The 20,466-nt window shown below is 37.8% G+C and overlaps 4 protein-coding genes across 4 annotated transcripts; 3 read left to right on the top strand and 1 right to left on the bottom strand.

Annotated features, from left to right (window-relative positions):
• Nucleotides 1-3,568: 3,568 nt before the first annotated feature.
• LOC110849611 lies at nt 3,569-5,688 on the top strand. Its single transcript, XM_022097074.2, has 3 exons — nt 3,569-3,758; nt 3,883-4,692; nt 4,769-5,688. Exons 1-3 carry the CDS (start codon nt 3,732-3,734, stop codon nt 4,988-4,990), a joined length of 1,059 nt encoding a protein of 352 aa, XP_021952766.2. The 5' UTR covers nt 3,569-3,731; the 3' UTR covers nt 4,991-5,688.
• A 3,334-nt stretch (nt 5,689-9,022) lies between these two features.
• On the top strand, nt 9,023-9,589 carry LOC110849521 (serine/threonine-protein kinase 17A). Its single transcript, XM_022096970.1, has one exon. The coding sequence runs from the start codon at nt 9,023-9,025 to the stop codon at nt 9,587-9,589; it is 567 nt and encodes a 188-aa protein (XP_021952662.1).
• Nucleotides 9,590-12,036: 2,447 nt separating this feature from the next.
• Nucleotides 12,037-14,645, bottom strand: LOC118434133. Its single transcript, XM_035846937.1, has 5 exons — nt 14,426-14,645; nt 14,195-14,344; nt 14,063-14,104; nt 13,685-13,795; nt 12,037-13,605 (listed from the first exon to the last, which is right to left on the bottom strand). Exons 1-5 carry the CDS (start codon nt 14,525-14,527, stop codon nt 12,745-12,747), a joined length of 1,266 nt encoding a protein of 421 aa, XP_035702830.1. The 5' UTR covers nt 14,528-14,645; the 3' UTR covers nt 12,037-12,744.
• A 1,349-nt stretch (nt 14,646-15,994) lies between these two features.
• On the top strand, nt 15,995-20,402 carry LOC110849420. The gene is made up of 6 exons (XM_022096861.2): nt 15,995-16,866; nt 16,949-17,255; nt 17,329-17,797; nt 17,890-17,945; nt 18,062-18,667; nt 18,912-20,402. The coding sequence occupies exons 1-6, from the start codon at nt 16,576-16,578 to the stop codon at nt 19,436-19,438; spliced, it is 2,256 nt and encodes a 751-aa protein (XP_021952553.1). The 5' UTR covers nt 15,995-16,575; the 3' UTR covers nt 19,439-20,402.
• Nucleotides 20,403-20,466: the final 64 nt, after the last annotated feature.

Genomic DNA, 20,466 nt, shown 5'->3' with positions numbered 1-20,466 from the left:
TGGTGCAAATTTAGAAAGGAAACTCGAATTAAAAATTTTCAAACATCGCATTGTCATTCAAATTTGACAACAAACTAAAAAAATCCATGGTTGCAAATTTGTTATTCTGGGAATTTAAGCTAGCGGAATAATGGAGCTGGGAGGTATGTAAATAGATTAGTTTTTTGTGCATAATTATTATCATACGTCGAATATGAATGAAAAATGCCTTTTTCCATTTACTAACCTACAGTCGCGAAACTTTATGAGAATGCTTAATAGAGTTGCCGGTGAGATGAAGTGAGACACCCCTCTCATTCTCTGGTGAGATGAGATGAGAACTAAATTCTCCAGGATTCGTAGATTTTGCAGTATGCGTAATGAAGCACGCCGCGAGTTAGCATCCTGAATAGGATTAAGATTAATTTTTGTAAATACTGAATTGTTTTGCAAGTAATAAAAGTTGTTTATTAGTATTTTATTAATTACTCTTGGCACCCGAGGTACATTCCGTGGGATAATGAAGTGATCCCATCGTTGAGGCGTGCTCTCCTCTTGCCTTTCCACCATGAGTTCGTGAAAACCCTGGCTCGTCTCATCTCATCTCATCTCATGCTCAGATGAGATGAGATGAGATGGCTCATTTAGCGCTTCGTACGTAATATTTTGCCTAAAATTCTTTTAGAAAAGTGCTGATGTAGTGACAAGGGCATGTAATCTCGATATTTCAATATCAAATTTTCGAAATTGTAATATCGAAATTTCGATATCAGAATATGAATTTTGATTTGGTCACAAAATACACCCCAAAGTTTCTATAGTTGACTTTTAACCTAGTTACATATACCCCACAAGTTCCCAAAAAATAATTCTGACTTATATAAACCCCGATAGTTCCCAAAAATGAATTTTGATTTGGTTACACCCCCAAAGTTCCCAAAAATGAATTATGATTTGGTTACACCCCCAAAGTTTCCCAAAATGAATTTCATTTCGTTACACCCCCAAAGTTCCCAAAGTGAATTTTGATTTGGCTACGCCCCCAAAGTTTCCAAAAATGAATTTTTATTTCGTTACACCCCAAGGTTGCCAAAGTGAATTTTGATTTGGTTACGCCCCCAATGTTTCCAAAAATGAATTTTTACTTGGTTACACCCCCAAAGTTCCCAAAAATGAATTTTGATTTGGTTCACGCTCACCATTCCTCTGGAAATACGAGACCTGAGAGACTTTGAAAATTTGATCAATAAATTCGCCCCATCTTTGGAATTACTGTCTTTTATAATCTCCACGAAAGGCCTTGAAGAAAAGTTTCGCTTCGTCCTCAATCTTCCACGTCTCCCAAGGCTGAAAAAGTTGGATATTTATTTTGGTTTCTTTCAATACATCCGCAGTTCCGAAATCCGTGTACATCAGAGTCAATACAGTCAGTACAATCAAAGATGTGGCCCGATTCCGGCTCTCGTTCCCACCATCTCGTTTTGGTGGCGATCACATCAGCATCGACTATGAACGTGACCTTCCCTTGATCCGTGACATCGTCGTGAAACCAAAATTTAACGTTAGTCCGGCTGAATTCTGGGATACGTATAGCGACCTGTTTGACAGTCTCCTACCCAAAGAAGAAGGACAAAGTTGCCAAACTCTGCAACGCTTGGAAATTCCGACCTGGGATGGCAAGATTGGGGAAGGATATCTTCAAGCTGCCCGACTACCAAAAGTCTTTCCAAATGTTCGGAACGAATGGATGAACGATTTACGAGAGATGATGAACGAATGAAGAACTTGATACAAAGCTTATAATAATCACATACTCACATATGTGATATACATACATAATCACATACATCTTATGCAACAAATTTATATATAAACTTTACTTAAAAAGGAGGCATTTTGAGACCTTCTCGACTTTTATACTTTTCTCTTGCCATTAATTAAATATGTAACAAGCACTTCTGATAATTTATCTTTGAAGTAAAAAAACTCTAATAATCTCCTCCACCCTTATACCACCCAATCAGACTAAATTTATTTAGTCTGATAAATCATAAATCATTTATAAATGATTTATTTTGAAACATTGATAAACTCTCGGAAATTTTCACCTCGGTGAAAATACATACATACGCTGACATAAGTAAATACATACGCTACAATGCCCCGTCATCCGCGGTACAGTTTTCCATAATAAATTGCAAGCTGCAGCTGTGTTTGTTTACTAAACATCAATCTAATATTTGAGAATTTAATTATCCGTTTTCTTAATAACCTCCTTATTCGGCTATAATTTGGAAAACTATAATTTTTTGCGGCCCTCACAACCAGCCAAACTCTCATGACCAATTTCATTCAATAGATAAGGATAAACTTCCAAGTTATTTTAATAACTTATTACTTCATTGATTTGATAGCCCCTTGTTTTTTTCAATTATTTACTTATAATGGGAGGATCGTTCAGTAATTATTTTCTACCTTTATTTCTCAGGTGGCAGGTCAAATAATACTCGTAACTATTGGCCGATGGGAATTTTGGAAAATGCTGGAAATACGTTTCTTCTGCATAGTGTGATTCGTGCGAATTCAGTCCATGTCTGGATAACCGTGTTGGGCAGCAAGGAAATCGCGGAGAAGTATACATATAAGTTCAAATTACGTAAAATGCTGGACGGCGGGGGGAAGGTAAGTAGTAATAGTTTAATCAATCTTATTAACGGAAGTGACAAAATGTAAATAAAAATATATCCCAGATGACAGCCTCTTGGACCCTTCCGGTCCTTCCGTTTCATGAACGACCAAAGTATTCAGACGGCTATGTCACCATCGAGCCTAAAATGTTGTTAGAATTTTGCACTCCAATCGAAATGGAGGGCATTGCAAAGTTACAGTTTGACTCATCATACAAAATTTGTTCGAACGTTATTGGACGTGTCGGAATATGAGGCAGGTTAGTTATTCAATGATCTGGAACATGTGCATGTGTACGTAATACACGTAATACGTTAATGTTTCAGTGAAAAAAAAAATTGTTGGCATTTAGATCGGGACCCAGACGAGGATATTTCGAATGATCAACATTACTATTTTACGTAGCATTAGATTGACAATGTGTGTTCCAGTTCTATATTTGTAAGTTCGTACAAATGCGTATAATGAGAGAACAAATGAAATAAATATTTACATTGCACATTCATAATAAAATTTAAAAGAAATTGGTTACTTTACTGGCAAGTCAGGTCGGAGTGGGATCCATAAACTTATTATTTTTAGCGAATACCAGGATTTAATGTAAGATGTATGCAACTAATATTTTTGTAAAATTTATGGGTCGCGTCGTATGCATTTATGATTAACGGGTCACTTTCGACGAAAGTCTTTCGTGACGCGAGTTTGCATTTTACTTTTTTTTCTGCAGCAACTTTAAATTAATTAATTTATAATTAAGCCGAGTTCAATTGATTCGAATTTATAAAAGGAAATTCATGCACTATAACTATTAATTATTTAATCGTTCATGCATTTAATTATAGTAAATTAACTAAAGATAATTAAAACGGGTCGGATGGTCGTGTGATACGCAAAATCCAGTTCCCCCAATTAAAATGACACAGCGCGCTAAAAACGTATCCTCTTTTTCTGTCGTCGAAGCGAAACCCACGCGCAATTAAAATTAATTTTTTCCTCCTCGACCATCAATCTAAAATTAAATTCTTAAGGATTTAAAATCAACCTCAAGGGTCAAGGATTACAAGATGGAAGTAGCCCTGCAAAATCCATTGGTAAAGTAAAGTTTTCATGTTTAAATCCATGGAATAAATATTCCTAAAAAAGTCACGTATTTAAAAACAATCTATTTTGTATTCATGTACAATTAATTAATTGCTTTTTATCCCATTATATTAGATTCTCTCCAATATATTTTCCAACTTGGATTTCGCCTCTTTGAAATCCGCCCGTGCCACATGCTACACGTGGGCGGACGTTGCTGCTCATCCCCTCGGGAAGAAATCGGTCCTCAAGGTGCGCAAACTATTTCCCCAGTGCTGCACCGTCACCCCTCTTCCGCACTATTTTCCCCCCAGGATGGCCGTCCATGTCGACATGAGCTTAAAGTGTGGCGGCATCGTTACTGGAAATTACTCTCATTCTGGGAAGAAAGAAAGTCGTGCAGCTGCAGTGAATATTTCGACTTTCTTATCAACCTGCCATAAAAGTATTGAGACCATCACGGTCACCAATAATTTCGCCTGGCCTGTTTTCGAGTCTTTGGCGCAGCTGGAATTTCCAAAATTGAAAACTTTCAGCCTTGTCGGAGGAGATTTTTTTAATGGAATCACCTACAAAAAAGATTTGTCACCATTTCCCGTTAGGAAATCCATCACCTGCTTGGAACTCAAGGAGCCACGTGTATTTGATAAATTCATGGGTGAATTTTATCCTTCTTTTCAACAACTCATCGAATCTTCCCCGAACTTGGAAACTTTGAAGATTGTCGAGTCTTTCACTCCAACTTTAACGTCTTGTAAAAAATTGAAGATTTTGGATTACTGCGGATTTCCGGAGGATTACGAGGCAGGGTATTCTGCTCATCGCGAATTTGGAGAATTCGACATAGAATCCATGCTCGACATGATGGAGGAGGTTAAGGATTCTCTGCAAATTTTGACGATCGGATGCCGACATGATTTATTCTGCTACCACGTAATGGTTGAGGTATGGGAGTTATTATAACATTAAATTTTACCATATTATTTATTTTATTTTATTTATTGCCAAATATCCTTTCCAGCTGGATGACTACGAAATCCCCGTGATGGCCAAGCTTGAAAAGATGTTCGTCAACGGTGTCATCATCGACGGGTTGAAAAGGACTTTAAACGAAGGGAAGAACTTTCCCAAATTGCAGAACTTGCGCTTGACGAGCAATTATGAACCCGATAATTATGAGCAAGTAGAGCAAGACTTCCTCTGCAGTGGGGTCATCGTCGTGATCAACATGGTTAAAACATGAATTTACTCCTGCGCTCCGAATGAAAGTTTGACGTTATACATTCTCACTAATTTATTATTCACGGACTGTGCATCACAGTTAAAAATTTCACATGATTGACTAAATTAATTCTTTAATTGTACTTAATTTAGGGATATTTTCGTATTTATTTTTCCTCTTCGTGTAAAAATATTTGTTTCTTCTAGCCACGTCAGTTTTAAATGACTAATGCAAAAATGTGTATACATAATATGTGTTTTATCTAAACTATATAAAGCAGGCGAGTGTATCGCTGCTGGCTGGGTCGGTGGCTTATTTGAGAAGTTAGCCTCTCCTTTTCTCTCTCCACTCTGCAGAGAGAACAGGAGAGGCTAACTTCACTAATGTTGGGGTAACGGGCTTATCCACGGGCCACGGGCCTATTCTGCACGTCGATTGACGGGCTTCTACACTAGTAGTTAATAATTAATATACTAAACAAACAACCAATGAATCAATGCATATCTTAACCCAGTTCATACATATATATGTATAACTGTGAGTTTATGTAAGTAATCGTTCTGAATAGATATTGTATTAATTTAAAAATAAGTTTACTTTGACTGTCCTGATCCCTACTGGTAAATGGTATGTTTAGCACTTAAATAGTCCGAATTTGCCCTAAAAATTTGAAAAATGACAAAATAAATGACTCGTTTTCCGTTTAATTTCCAAAACTATTTCCTATTTAAAAATTTCTTCATTATTTATATATGTAAATACGTCGTGATTTACTATTTATGAATTTATTAAGTACGTTAAGTAGTTTCTAAAATTTCACAACAAACTTCCTTCAAGAATTGACCATAAGATTAGCTCCAATCCTAAAAATAGCTGGGAAATGAAAGCATTAAAAATCTATGTAGATACATGTTCAACTGAAAAATTTCATGAAATCTCATTTTACATACATCAAAGTCACCAACAAAGATGTGAATTCAAAAGTATGTACAAGTTGATTGTTAGCAAAAAATTGCATGTATTTCCGGTTTTGCAGTGATCTCATGAAGATGATCAATTTCGAAAATTAACAATACAATCAAAGCGACCAATTGCCTCGCGATTAAATTGTTTGACTCCGAACATGCTAATGCAAATATGAAATGGCACGTTTGCGAGGAAATATAAGACAGAAGTTCGGAGACATGATATGTGTACGAATTTAATATGGTAACTTTGTGTTTATTTAATAATATTTGGCTGAAATGATTATGTACATATAATCTCACAGGGGCAACAATGGTAACTAACTTTTCATATTTATCGCTGCAAATTTAGGAAAGGATTTATACCCAGTTTAACAATTATTCATCATCTTCACTTCCACACGGGTACATAATTAACTCATGAATGTGCATTTATCTACTTTGTATCAGGTTCTTCAATCATCTCTCGTAAATCGTTCATCGTTCATCCATTCGTTCCGAACATTTGGAAAGACTTTTGGTAGTCGGGCAGCTTGAAGATATCCTTCCCCAATCTTGCCATCCCAGGTCGGAATTTCCAAGCGTTGCAGAGTTTGGCAACTTTGTCCTTCTTCTTTGGGTAGGAGACTGTCAAACAGGTCGCTATACGTATCCCAGAATTCAGCCGGACTAACGTTAAATTTTGGTTTCACGACGATGTCACGGATCAAGGGAAGGTCACGTTCATAGTCGATGCTGATGTGATCGCCACCAAAACGAGATGGTGGGAACGAGAGCCGGAATCGGGCCACATCTTTGATTGTACTGACTGTATTGACTCTGATGTACACGGATTTCGGAACTGCGGATGTATTGAAAGAAACCAAAATAAATATCCAACTTTTTCAGCCTTGGGAGACGTGGAAGATTGAGGACGAAGCGAAACTTTTCTTCAAGGCCTTTCGTGGAGATTATAAAAGACAGTAATTCCAAAGATGGGGCGAATTTATTGATCAAATTTTCAAAGTCTCTCAGGTCTCGTATTTCCAGAGGAATGGTGAGCGTGAACCAAATCAAAATTCATTTTTGGGAACTTTGGGGGTGTAACCAAGTAAAAATTCATTTTTGGAAACATTGGGGGCGTAACCAAATCAAAATTCACTTTGGCAACCTTGGGGTGTAACGAAATAAAAATTCATTTTTGGAAACTTTGGGGGCGTAGCCAAATCAAAATTCACTTTGGGAACTTTGGGGGTGTAACGAAATGAAATTCATTTTGGGAAACTTTGGGGGTGTAACCAAATCATAATTCATTTTTGGGAACTTTGGGGGTGTAACCAAATCAAAATTCATTTTTGGGAACTATCGGGGTTTATATAAGTCAGAATTATTTTTTGGGAACTTGTGGGGTATATGTAACTAGGTTAAAAGTCAACTATAGAAACTTTGGGGTGTATTTTGTGACCAAATCAAAATTCATATTCTGATATCGAAATTTCGATATTACAATTTCGAAAATTTGATATTGAAATATCGAGATTACATGCCCTTGTCACTACATCAGCACTTTTCTAAAAGAATTTTAGGCAAAATATTACGTACGAAGCGCTAAATGAGCCATCTCATCTCATCTCATCTGAGCATGAGATGAGATGAGATGAGACGAGCCAGGGTTTTCACGAACTCATGGTGGAAAGGCAAGAGGAGAGCACGCCTCAACGATGGGATCACTTCATTATCCCACGGAATGTACCTCGGGTGCCAAGAGTAATTAATAAAATACTAATAAACAACTTTTATTACTTGCAAAACAATTCAGTATTTACAAAAATTAATCTTAATCCTATTCAGGATGCTAACTCGCGGCGTGCTTCATTACGCATACTGCAAAATCTACGAATCCTGGAGAATTTAGTTCTCATCTCATCTCACCAGAGAATGAGAGGGGTGTCTCACTTCATCTCACCGGCAACTCTATTAAGCATTCTCATAAAGTTTCGCGACTGTAGGTTAGTAAATGGAAAAAGGCATTTTTCATTCATATTCGACGTATGATAATAATTATGCACAAAAAACTAATCTATTTACATACCTCCCAGCTCCATTATTCCGCTAGCTTAAATTCCCAGAATAACAAATTTGCAACCATGGATTTTTTTAGTTTGTTGTCAAATTTGAATGACAATGCGATGTTTGAAAATTTTTAATTCGAGTTTCCTTTCTAAATTTGCACCATTCAACATAAAACCTTATTACCCGTTTATACAATTAATACATCTTCTGAACACCTATCCAAATGACCCGAACTAAGCCAATACTATTTGAGGGAAAGCAGCCGCACCGAAAATTTCATGAGCTTGCACATCTCGATGCCGGCTCATTCGGTGAAGTTTTGAAAGTCCGCGACGTCATTGATAACTAGGAATATGCAGTCAAACGGATTTGTGTGGGTCGATTTCTCCTCCTCACCAAAACTTCAGGTGCTGAGGACGCCTTCTATAAACTTGTCAGAGAAGTCGTCATCATGGAAAAATTGTATCAACACGAAAACATTGTCGCTTGTCACGAGGCCTGGTTTGAAGGCCCTTTGAAAAAAAAGTTTAATTCCGAATGGTTAAAACTATTGAAATGTAAGGCAATTTGCATTATTTTTCAATTATACTTAAATACAATTAATTAGAACTCGCTATTTATTCAGCTCAATTAACTAACTAAGGATAAAATTGTTTGTAAATTCGATTTATTGTTTATTTTTCACTAGTAATTTTTGGGAGTCGTAATATCAGTCCTAAAATTAATAAGGCTTATTAATTCCCTGCTAATAGTACATTTAATATATGTACTTACATATATATATATATAGCATTTTATTAAGGTAATATATTTTTTATAGCGAATAAGTCACCCCCAACTCCCAACGAAGTAAGTCTTGGAAAGTTACTGCATACGGGCGATTTGATTTATTGCAAACGTCAAGAACCCAGCGACAATTGTTCTGTCACATTTATATTTATTATCATTATTCAGCATTCACAAATTAATGTAACACTTTCAGAGACTACCAACCTCCGTTTCCGAGGAAGAGGTAAATACCTACATGTGTATCAGAATGGAACTAATGGACAAGGACATCAACCTTGCCGCATGGTATAACCAAAATCTCGATAAAATTGGAAATTTTGAAACCACCGTGAAAATCACGAAGCCAATGTTAGCCAGTTTGGCTACAATTCACGCGGAGGGTATAATTCATCGCGACCTAAACCCCAACAACATCCTACTCAACGTTCGTGGGGATGAAATTATTGTCAAAATTGCTGATTTCGGATTGTCCAGAGAAATTCCAACTGACGACTCGGCCCTTAGCGGACACGTTGGGGGAGTTTATTTCACCAGCCCGGAGATCGAACGAGGCGATAGAGATTACACTTTCAAAACGGACATTTTTTCCTTGGGGCTTATCGTTCTCGTCATGTTGCACCCGTTCTGCAGCAATGAGGAGTTGAAGATGGGATTGGACGACGTTAGGCATGGCTGCAGTCGCATCTTACAAGGCTTTCTGATCACACAGCCACGAATTTATGACCTCTTGAGGACCATGCTGAACCGCAAGCCGGAAGAAAGACCTACCGCTGAGGAGGCTTTGACTGTTGTGAAAATCATATCGTTAAAATAAACTTGAATGAGAATTAAAAAAAATCAATAATCAGAAATGAATAAAAATGTCGGATACTTTATAAATTTAAGTTGTAAAAATATTCTTTTACAATTGTGACACTTTAAAATTGGCAAGAAGACACTAATTCAGTTCTTTCAGTTCGTTCAGTCAAGGGATCCTATAATATTCTTTCTGGACGTTAATTTTTTAGCGTGGGACAAAGCTGACAGCCTAAGTTGGAGTCTCAAATTTTGAGACGAGTTTTTTGGCACGAATTACCTGGTCGTCAATAATATTCTCCGGCTTAGAATTCAGTTTCAAATCAAACTTGAAGTTTTACATAGATGTGAAATTAATTAATTCACATTGTATATAGCGTATGTATTTACTTATGTAAGCGTATGTACATATGTATTTTCACCGAAGTGAAAATTTGCGAGAATTTATCAATGTTTCAAAATAAATAATTTATTTAGTTTGATTGGGTGGAGGAGATTATTAGATTTTTTTACTTCAGGGATAAATTATCAGAAGTGCTTGTTATGAACATATTTAATTAATAGCAAGAGAAAAGTATAAAAGTCGAGAAGGTCTCAAAATGCCCAGTGCCCGTGCGACCCCAAATATTTACCAGCGCAAAATATATTTGAGCGCCCCTAATTTTTCTCATATTTTTTGTCATATTTTTCTCACATGGTTCTTATATTTTATGCAAATACTTTTTCCTATGCGTAAAAAGCTGTTGTTTTAGAATCGTCCAAGAACTAATAATTCGATTTATTAATGAGCACAGCTAGAGGAATCAAAATGTAGGTCTTTTACATTTAAAATTCAGATGCACACGGGACCAATTTTACTTTTTTCACCAGAAAAATAAGCATTGCCATTTTTTGCCTACCAGATTTCGCTAATCTGAGATATATACTTTCAGTTTAAATTGCTTCCTGGCCAACACATGTGGCTTCTTAAATTTTGCAACGTTTCCAACTTGAAAATTTCGAAAAATGTTCATTGGTTACTTGACTCTGGTATTGGAAATTCGTCCGCAATATTTTTTGGAAATTTAAGAGTTCACCAGAGTTTGCTTTGAGTGATCTCATAAACTTACAAAAAAAATCTTTAATTTAAGATTTCCATAAAGTTGGATTTTCATTAATCAAAAAATTCATTTCCTTCTACAGAAACATGTTTTCGAACTTTTTAACACGCAGAAAAATTCGAAAAGTTCAAAATTTTTGAAAGCCCCGAGGTTTTGACTGGAAAACCTTTTAAAATTCGCACCTCGATAAAATAAAATTCATCCAATGTAAATCTTAATTTTACATTATTAAAATTCGCATTGTGAGTGGGAAAAAGAATTTGAATTTTCGCACACGTGCTTTCGCAGAAAGGTGTCGAGCGTATTTCTATATTAAACTCAAAGGCAAATTTCGAAAAGAACCGGGGTTTTTCTAAAACCCACTACTCCTGGGCTAATAAACTTAATTTATTCAAGAATCTAGAATTTGAGAACATGTTTGTAATGGTATCAAAAAGTCACGCACGAAAATGTTCAAAATTCCGTGCTGAGTCCGAACATTTAATTATCACTGGTTAATATTAAAGTAATAGTTTAAAGAAGTTTATTTCAATTTGCCTCAAAAGGTACAAAAATCCCATGGGATTTGTGTACATTTTTCATGTATGCAAAATCCGGAATAAGCTATGGAGGTATGTACTCAGAGATTTGATAACAAGAACCACATAAATCTAAGCCACAAAAACCAGTTATGGCTTACTCAATGGCAACTGAAAAATATCACTCATTGCTGTAGAGAATATTCAAAAGATGAATTTTACAACAGTCAGGTCCAAAAATTTATTTGCTGCGCTTATAAATTGCTAATAAATTACTAAGCACCATATCATATAATTGCTGGCGCCCTTCGGCGCCCCTTGGCGCCTCAGCGCCCCGGGCAAGCGCCCGGCTTGCCCGCCCCTCTCACGGGCCCTGAAAATGCCTCCGTTTTGAGCAAAGTTTATATATAAGTTTATATATGAATTTGTTGCATAGGATGCATGTGAGGTATGCATCATACCCTCGCATTAAAAAAATAACTTCTTAATTTAAAAAAGCATGATAACATTCTCTGCACCCATGAGGAACAGTGTTGGGCTTACAAGGGGTTCACCGACTGTATCCGAGAAGAGGTCCTGAGTTATTGTAAATGTGTGCAAGGTTACGTGAACGTTCTGAACTCGCCGAATATTGACTGTCGACAGGTAAAAATCAACCTTTTTGCCTTCAACTCGAATTATGAGAAACAATCTTTTTATTTTTTTTAATGTGAGCTTGTGGTACATTTAAATTTTATAAGTTTAGTTCGGGTCATGATCGTTCCCCGATTTTTTTATCGCTAATCAAAAAAAATTTTCAAAGGATTCATACCCAATTTAACAATTCATGATCTTCAATTCTACACTGGTACATATTAACTCATGAATGTGCATTTATCTACTTTGTATCAAGTTCTTCATTCGTTAATCATCTCTCGTAAATCGTGCATCCATTCGTTCCGAACACTTGGAAAGACTTTCGGCAGTCGGCCAGCTTGAAGATATCCTTCCCCAATCTTGCCATCCCAGGTGGGAATTTTCAAGCGTTGCAGAGTCTGGCAACTCTGTCCTTCTTCTTTGGGTAGGAGACTGTCAAACAGGTCGCTATACGTGTCCCAAAATTCAGCCGGACTGACGTCAAATTTTGGTTTCACGACGATGCTACGGATCGAGGGAAGGTGACGTTCATAGTCGATACTGAGGTCATCGCCACCAAAACGAGAGAGCCGGAATCGGGCCACATCTTTGATTGTATGACCCTCACGTGCACGGATTTCGGAACTGCGGATGTATTGAAAGAAACCAAAATAAATATCCAACTTTTTCAGCCTCGGGAGACATGGAAGATTGAGGACGAAGCGAGACTTTTCTTCAAGGCCTTTAGTGGAGATTATAAAAGACAGTAATTCCAAAGATGGGGCGAATTTATTGATCAAATTTTCAAAGTCTCTCAGGTCTCGTATTTCCAGAGGAATGGTGAGCGTGAACCAAATCAAAATTCATTCTTGGGAACTTTGGGGGTGTAACCAAGTAAAAATTCATTTTTGGAAACATTGGGGGCGTAACCAAATCAAAATTCACTTTGGGAACTTTGGGGGTGTAACGAAATGAAATTCATTGTGATTCATTGGCATGGTGAGCGTCAAATTCGTCACGGTTTGGGCCAACTCGGTGAGAAAATTGATTGCAACCGATGGCTTGCATGTTAACTGAATATCCTTCAAATTTTGATAACACTTCCCATTGATTTGTAACTCCTGTGCAAATCGTGACCCCAGAAAATCACAACCGCGCGAATAGATGGACTCCACACGTTTAATCGCATCCGCCCAATATTTTATCCAGGGGGCAGTCAATTGTTTATTATCCAATCCACGGGCAGATTCACGGGACGTGAGGTTTAGTGAAAATTTCTTCAGCATTTTGAAACTAATAGGATCCAAGTCATATTTAATCTCGTTGCCATCCTGATCCAAGATTCGTATATTATCCAAGTCGAGATGCAATTCTTCCAAGGTGTCCTTCAACTGAGTAACGGATTTGAGAAATATCCAGTAACCCCGCTCGGAAATAACGAATACAGACGACAACGATAAACTCTTGACATTGTGTCCTCTACTGGGATGAAGAAACCAGTCCAAGTCCTCGATGTATTTTACGGTCCATTTCCTCTCGACGTCGTTCCATTCATTTCCGGTTGGTAATAGTGGATACCAAATCTTCCAATTTGGCCATGGTGCGACATTCCTCATTTCATGGACGTATTGGAATAACTGGTGGGATGGAGTGGTCACATCATCACGATGGAATCGAGTTTCGAAACCAATGGCGGATTTCATTCGCAAGATTGGAAACACTTGTTCGTCCCAGTGTTTACAAACCAGTCGAGCGTTTTTCAGGGTTCCGAGGGGGAGATAGGATAGAATGTGAGAGAATACCTAGAAGTGTAGTGGAATTTTTAATGTCAAATGCATAATATAGAAATAGAAAACATTCCACAGTTTTAAAAATGCATACCAATTGATTGCGATCTGGTGTGAAATCTAAATCCAAGTTAGCCACATCCTCTGGCACACCCTGAATCGAAGCCTTATCGCATTTGTCCCAATTACTAACGTACTCCCGTTGCTAAAGTAAGCACAAAACTAGTTATCACACTACTCATTCATTGTATTATTTTATGGTTATGGATATGTACTTTAAAAGTGCATATAGCAAGGTCGTGGTCAACGTTGTTAGGCGCTGTTCGTAAACTTCGTAACGCTGGCTAACCATAGGAAGATAGAGATTTTTCCCTATCTTCCCATGGTTAGCCAGCGTTACGAAGTTTACGAACAGCGCCTTACGGTGTTTGGTGAAGGCCAGTTCATCGCCAAAGTTCAGCCGTGTCCTAACCTTGTCATCAAGATTTACTCCATTTTTTAAAACCAAGTTTCCCTAAAGATTCAAATTTTTTAATCAGTAATAATTTGGATCCTCTGATATAATAATATATAATGAGTAATAAATGAGCAAAGGGTCGCTCACCTCGAGAGGTTTGACCCAGAAATGGTCAAACTCGCACGAGATCTCCACGAGCGAAGTGGGAAGGAAGTTCCAGTTAGGATGGCCCCACGTATCTAGAAAGATGAATTGGCCTTGTGCCTCCCACGAGGTGAACTTATCGCCGATTGTGTACTGTGTACAATAACACATTGTTAATTAATTTGCAACATGTGACATTCAATAGCATGTGGCAAAACTAAATAAAAAACTTACCTTTTCACGGTCCCGATAAGGCAGGATAACCGAGCGCAGATTACAATGATTTGCTCGTTTGAACTCAAGCACACCATCAGCAGGTAGGGCTGATTTGTCCATTGGTTATTTCGGTCAGTGGAAACAATTTTACGGAATTGAATTAAAAGTTTGAGAAATATTCATCCAACGCGAGATCAAAAACAGAAGAGTTATGTTTTGGCTTATCGATAATGGAGCGAGCGAGCTTGCTTACCTTTGGTCACGTCGAGGGTAAAATAATAAAGATAAAAATCAAGATTATTTGACACTTTATCAGTCTATAAGGTTACGACAAATGGCCGAGTTACAAAATAAATTTTCATTTTTATTAGCCCGAATCAGGGCTTATGGAACCGTCATGTCCGTCCGTAAACACGTTAGTAAAAATGGCTGAACCGATTGACTTGAAATTTTTACCGTGTACATATTGGACAAAGTTAGGAAACGGGTTCGAAGATGGGCGAAATCGGTCAAGTTGTGGACCGGTGGGGGTCATGTGAGTAGTTGGAATAAAATTTCGAAATTGTCGTAGAAAGCTGAAATTTGGTACAGAGGTAGCTAATGACTTCCAATAGATAAAAATGATTTCAAGTTGGAAAAATTTTCATCTTGATAGACCCTATGGGGTGACCCACACCGATTTTTAGAAATTGCTTTAAAAATATGAAATCCGGCACCGTGATACTTAATAGCTACTCATGAAAGAATATGAAGTTAAAATGCCAAATAATAGAGAATATCTAATAAACATTTAACTATCCGCACCACGGAGGTTGGTAATATTATTAATGTCGGTTTCCAAAAAAATAGAAGTGAGCCCGGACTCACCGAGCCAGGGACAGAATCCCTGACTCGTGCTAAATGAAGTCTGCGCTGCAGCGCAGACTTCATTTAGCATTTTTATTTTTTAGCATTTTTTATTTTTTGAAACCTACAGCGCGCTGTAGGTTTCAAAAAATAAAAGCTGTTGAAAATATGTCATGGATGGTAGTATGTATACTATCAAAGTCAGTGTGGGTGGTTAATATTATTACAATGGGAAACCTAATTTTTAGGCCTATTCAGATGGGCTTATAGATTTGTCAAGATGTCTGTGCGCACGATACCTCCCTTTAAACACAAGGTAGCGACCTGAAATTTTGCCAAGTTCATTTTCGGGTCAAAAGTAAGGATATGTTCGAAGATAGACATGATCGGTTGGGTCGGTGGGGATCTTTTAAGTGGTTAGGGTTGACAGAAAAAATATTAAATGTCATAGAAAAGTCCCAAATTTGTCGTAGTAAGTTGAAATTTAGAGATTAAGCCCTACGGGTGAGACCATAGGGCTTAATCCATACAGATCTGTCATACAGATCAGTCAAATGGTGGGTTTGAACGACAACCACAGAGTCTGACTCGGGCTCATAAAGGCTGCCCACTTTAGATTTCAAGTTTATTATTCGAAATAGTACCCTCGAGATTTTCAGCTTAAAAAATCAAGCTAAAAATTACGATGATTTCAACTTTCGGAATCAAATCTCTGTCTTCCCATTCAAAAGTTATTAAAGGTCAAAGAGTTGTTTTTTTCGACCATCGAGAAGAAACAACTATTTTTAAAATTAATTATTTTATTTATAACTCAGCCATTTGTCGCAACCGTTAAGGGAGACTAACGTTACCTAGATACTAAATGTCAAGTAATCGTGGATAAAAATGGTTCCCTAAAATACTTTGTTTTCCTTGAGTGAGGCAAAAGTAACTTGGCAACCTGCTAAAAAATTCACCCACGTATTTATGCAGTTTTTTAAGTAAATATGCTCAAGGGTTCAGTATTCAGTTTGTTCTGACTCTCTTTAGAGAGCCCATATCTGACTACTTAATTCGGTACGATTGTACGCAAAGCTGCACATTTCAGATTAAATATTAACATAAAAAATAGAGCGAAATAAAGGAATTTAATTTCTTAATTCATGAACTTTTCTTTCAAGCCGAGTGTGGGGCACGAAGAATTAATGAACGAAGGAATTTTAAACTCAATACAATAAATAAACACAGTGCATAGAACAAAAAAAAAAAATAGAAAACACTTCCAAGTTGATAAATATACTCCCACTGCAGAAAATAAGACCACGACTAGTAAGATTCAGGATATGGGTCCTAAAAAAATCCAACCGACGAAGGTCATCGCCCAGGACATTTTTAAATTCACCGAAGACGAATCTATCTCCTACTCAACGTCAAGAGAGAACGTGATTTCCGTCATGAATTGCATCCACCGGGACTGCCTTGACGTTAAAATAGTCCTTGAACATTTGGAAATAAATGACTTTATGGTCTTACCATATCCAACGATCCACTCCACCTACGACGAGAGCATGGAGGTGGAACTGAAAATGGAAAATTGTGTCTGTATCGACACACTGGTGAAGAATGCGGGACAGGTAATAAATAATTGCGGGGTGAATTAGTCAAAAGTAATGCACGTCATAATTTAATTTTTATTTTGTTTTTATTTTAATGAAGGTGTTGAAGGGGAAGTTTTTACTGTGTCGAACGATAACCCCGTCGAGCAAGATGGTCGGGGTGGACGCTGGTGTGGAGGATGTCAAAGGAGAGAAAGCCATGCGACTTGGCTTATTCAATTACTCTCTGAACGCTCATATGGGCAAGTCTGATTTCGAGACGGTCCTCCCCTTGGGGACGGTGTTGATTGTAAAGAATCCCGTGTTTAAAAAGCCTACAATCCTACTGCCTATCTTCGGACTGATTGTTGAGAATCCGGCCGATGTGGAGATTCTAAGTCCAAAGAAAATGGAAGCACTATTTCCAGGTAATATTTGGACTTGGAAATGATTTATTCAGGTTTGGATAACTTAACAATAATTAATCCGCTTTTTGTCCAGGTGTTCACTGGAAGTCAGATCTGCCCCAGGAATCTCGAGCCCTGTTCAACTCTCCACTCGTCTGGGAATTTTCTCCGGATCAAAGCGACCTTGAGATTGCTACAAAATTGAAGAATGTGGGAAACAAGGCTTTCGTCGAGAATAGGACAACCGACGCGATCCGATTTTACGACCTTGCTCTTGAATACTTACCTTTGGAGGAGAACGAGGAGACGACTCCAGCAATGTCCACACTCTTGGTGGACATCTTGTCCAACAAGGCGGCCGCTTTGATCAAACTAGAGTGTTTTAATCCAGCTCTAATTTGCACTGGAAAAGTCCTTGAGATCAACAATGCTCATGTCAAGGCGATCTACCGCCACGCCAAAGCTCTCATTGGACTTGGACGGTATCCTGAATGTGGCGAATTTCTGGACGAAAAGATCAATCAGCTCGGAGGAGAAGAGAATAATGATATTCTCAAATTGAGGTGCCGTTTGAAGGAAAAAAAATACGAAAAATTATAAATTTAAATATTTCTCTAATGGTTGTGAGAACGTAACCTAATTTATAATTATGTAGATCAATAGTCGCTGAACTGGGAAAACCACCGGGAAAAGATGTTATCCGTGCTCTTCGTAACCCTCGGCGGCCGACATATAAACAGCCTAGATAGTGTTGCCACAAGCCCATTGAAGGGATAGGATTTTTCCCATCCATGGGCTCGTGGCAACACTAAAACAGCCTAAACCAGATTTACCGGCCGGGATGGTTGACCACATCTCCGAATTTTGGGGACCAATTGAATTCAGGAAGAGTAGCATTGGCGAGGGAGGAGTCTTTGCCACGCAAGATCTCGAATCTGGAACCATTCTCTTTGTTGGTAAACCCTTCGCCGGGGTGTTTGTTGAGTCACGGGAGAGGATAACATTTTCATTAACCAGTACCCCCCACCAGTATTTTGTCGGCGTTATGGCAAACAAGATCCGTCTGGATCCCGATCTTGGCCGTGACCTATACACCCTCTGGGCTGGACCTGACCTCAAATCTTTAACGGATAATGAGGAGGACCCCTTAAAAAAGGTGGACATTGCTCGAATCCGAAATATTTGTAACATAAACTTCAGCGGACACTACTTTGAGGAGAATTTAGAAACTTTCATTTCTTGCGGTTTGTGGATCCCCTTGTCGAAAATAATGCACAGCTGCATTGATGCCAACGTTATGTATCATCATCATTATTCCAGTCTTGTCATGATGATCACTACTTTCAAAAAGGTGAAAAAAGGAGAAGAAATTCTTACGAGCTATCTTAACCCATTGGAGCCGTTGGCTAGAAAAAATTGTCTGGAAAGTCTTGGTAAGTTCTTGGTAATCTTATTATTATCTAAATGAAATTTAAGACAAAAACTTGTTAACACATTCTAGTACAAAAAAATGAATTTGTAATTATTAACATAATTTCACCACACAAAATTCCTTTACCTTTACTTTGAACTTTTGTTTCTTCAATATTAGTAATTATGTATTTTCTCGAAAATATTCAAAACATGTTTCCTCGAATGTTGTCATGTAAAGACTTTCAATTTTCATATTTTTGGCAGATGTTATCTGCAAATGTCGCCTATGCGAACTGGAAAGATCTGAAAGCCCTGATGTGATTATGAGGAGAGAGGAAATCCTCAATGATCTGGTATCTTTCGGCATCCCGACTTCCTACCCAGGCCATTCCCAAGTGGTCGCTGAGGACTTTGTAGCAGTAGCAATCGCCGAACTCGAAAGTCTTCATTCGGCATCGCCCGACCTGAATTTGGCTTTGGTGGATTCTCGAATTCATTCACTTGTCGCTGTCGAGTTGTTGGACCAAGGTCATCATTCGGTGTGTCTGCCCATCTTGGAGAAAGCTTACGCCGTCCTCGAGAACGTCGCCCCCAGTCATCAGCATCCTGCTCTTGTCGCAAGCATTTTGGTTTGTTGTATGGAATTGAACAAAGAAAAGGCAGTACTGACAAAATGGGTGGACGAACTAAGGAAGCATTGCCTTCTTTATGCCGGCACTTTGGATTATGCCCATCCAACTATTCCGGAGAAGTTGAAAAAATTTGGGATCGAATTCTTCACCGATAACTAATTGTGAATATGTAATTGTGTGTAATTATTAATTCAAGTTTTATAATATTATTTATTTCTCCCTTGGTATTTCTATATTTTCGATCATATTACGATTAATTTTTGTGGTAAAATTTCTTTTGAAAGGTACCAAAAAAAACTACCAGTTTTCTCTCCCCTTAAGTGATTTTATAAAATACTTTCAATTTTTCATAAAGATTGCATGCATGACCCTAAAAAAATAGCAATTGCTCGTTCGGTCTATGCTATGTGAAAAAACTTGTCTGGTCAGGCTCTGTACTAAGTTGATGATTTTAATATAAAACAAATATTTTAATCGGAATAAATACCTAGGTAAGAAACTGTGATATATGTATATAAGTTGACGCCTCCGTGTGTGCTTTCAAGTTACATTTTGAAGGATGTTAATGCATAATTAGTGAGTAAATAGTAATAGCAAAGTGTACTAAAAAGATTGTATGGTTAATTAATAGGATAGCTAGTAATTTTATGTGTAAAGTTGTAATTAGTTAGGCTCGGGGTGTTACAAAAGAGTAGCCAGGAGTTGGGAATTCGCTGCGAGTAGTGCGTTGCGTCCAGCTCGAGGTTGCCAAGGTGAAGCAGCGGTCAGCAGCAGCAGCAGAAGGAGTCATCCAGTAGTAACGTAAGTCGTAGCAGTACAAGATTTGGCTGTCCGATCTTGGTTGTGTGTTGTTGGTTGGTTGTCCACCCTCAATACAGATAGGTAGTATATTAGAGTGGGGGGGGTTTTTCTCGTCCTTTTGGAAATTATATCAGAAAAGGGCAGGTTTGTTTACTTTTCTCAGCTGAGGCAAGATTTCTAGTAGTAGTTCTGGTCAAACTTATCAAGTCATTATTCTCAGTAGTCAAAGCAGGGCTCGTCAGATCTTGTCTCCTCCAAAGCACTTCGTCACGTTAATTGGGGGTTTGAGTGGGAATAAATAAGGAGTTTAGTAATTGTAAAAGTGTCGTTGCGTCGAACTCATTTTAAGATATCTTGGGAGTTGTCAAATACACACTTCTGTGCAA

This window comes from Folsomia candida, unplaced genomic scaffold, assembly GCF_002217175.1.
Source record: "Folsomia candida strain VU population unplaced genomic scaffold, ASM221717v1 Fcan01_Sc001, whole genome shotgun sequence".
In the NCBI taxonomy this organism is placed as follows: Eukaryota; Metazoa; Arthropoda; class Collembola; order Entomobryomorpha; family Isotomidae; genus Folsomia; species Folsomia candida.
Note: the sequence above shows the minus strand (reverse complement) of the source record. Positions and strands in the feature narration are given on the sequence as shown.

Coding starts and splice junctions, on each gene's coding strand:
- LOC110849611 (XM_022097074.2), top strand. CDS start 3,732: ATGGAAGTAGCCCTGCAAAATCCATTG. Junction 3,759..3,882: donor TAGCCCTGCAAAATCCATTG/GTAAAGTAAAGT, acceptor CCATTATATTAG/ATTCTCTCCAATATATTTTC. Junction 4,693..4,768: donor GCTACCACGTAATGGTTGAG/GTATGGGAGTTA, acceptor TATCCTTTCCAG/CTGGATGACTACGAAATCCC.
- LOC110849521 (XM_022096970.1), top strand. CDS start 9,023: ATGGAACTAATGGACAAGGACATCAACCTTGCCGCATGGTATAACCAA.
- LOC118434133 (XM_035846937.1), bottom strand. CDS start 14,527: ATGGACAAATCAGCCCTACCTGCTGATGGTGTGCTTGAGTTCAAACGA. Junction 14,345..14,425: donor CTTATCGGGACCGTGAAAAG/GTAAGTTTTTTA, acceptor TATTGTACACAG/TACACAATCGGCGATAAGTT. Junction 14,105..14,194: donor TCTGGGTCAAACCTCTCGAG/GTGAGCGACCCT, acceptor TTGAATCTTTAG/GGAAACTTGGTTTTAAAAAA.
- LOC110849420 (XM_022096861.2), top strand. CDS start 16,576: ATGGGTCCTAAAAAAATCCAACCGACGAAGGTCATCGCCCAGGACATT. Junction 17,256..17,328: donor AATGGAAGCACTATTTCCAG/GTAATATTTGGA, acceptor CTTTTTGTCCAG/GTGTTCACTGGAAGTCAGAT. Junction 18,668..18,911: donor AAATTGTCTGGAAAGTCTTG/GTAAGTTCTTGG, acceptor TATTTTTGGCAG/ATGTTATCTGCAAATGTCGC.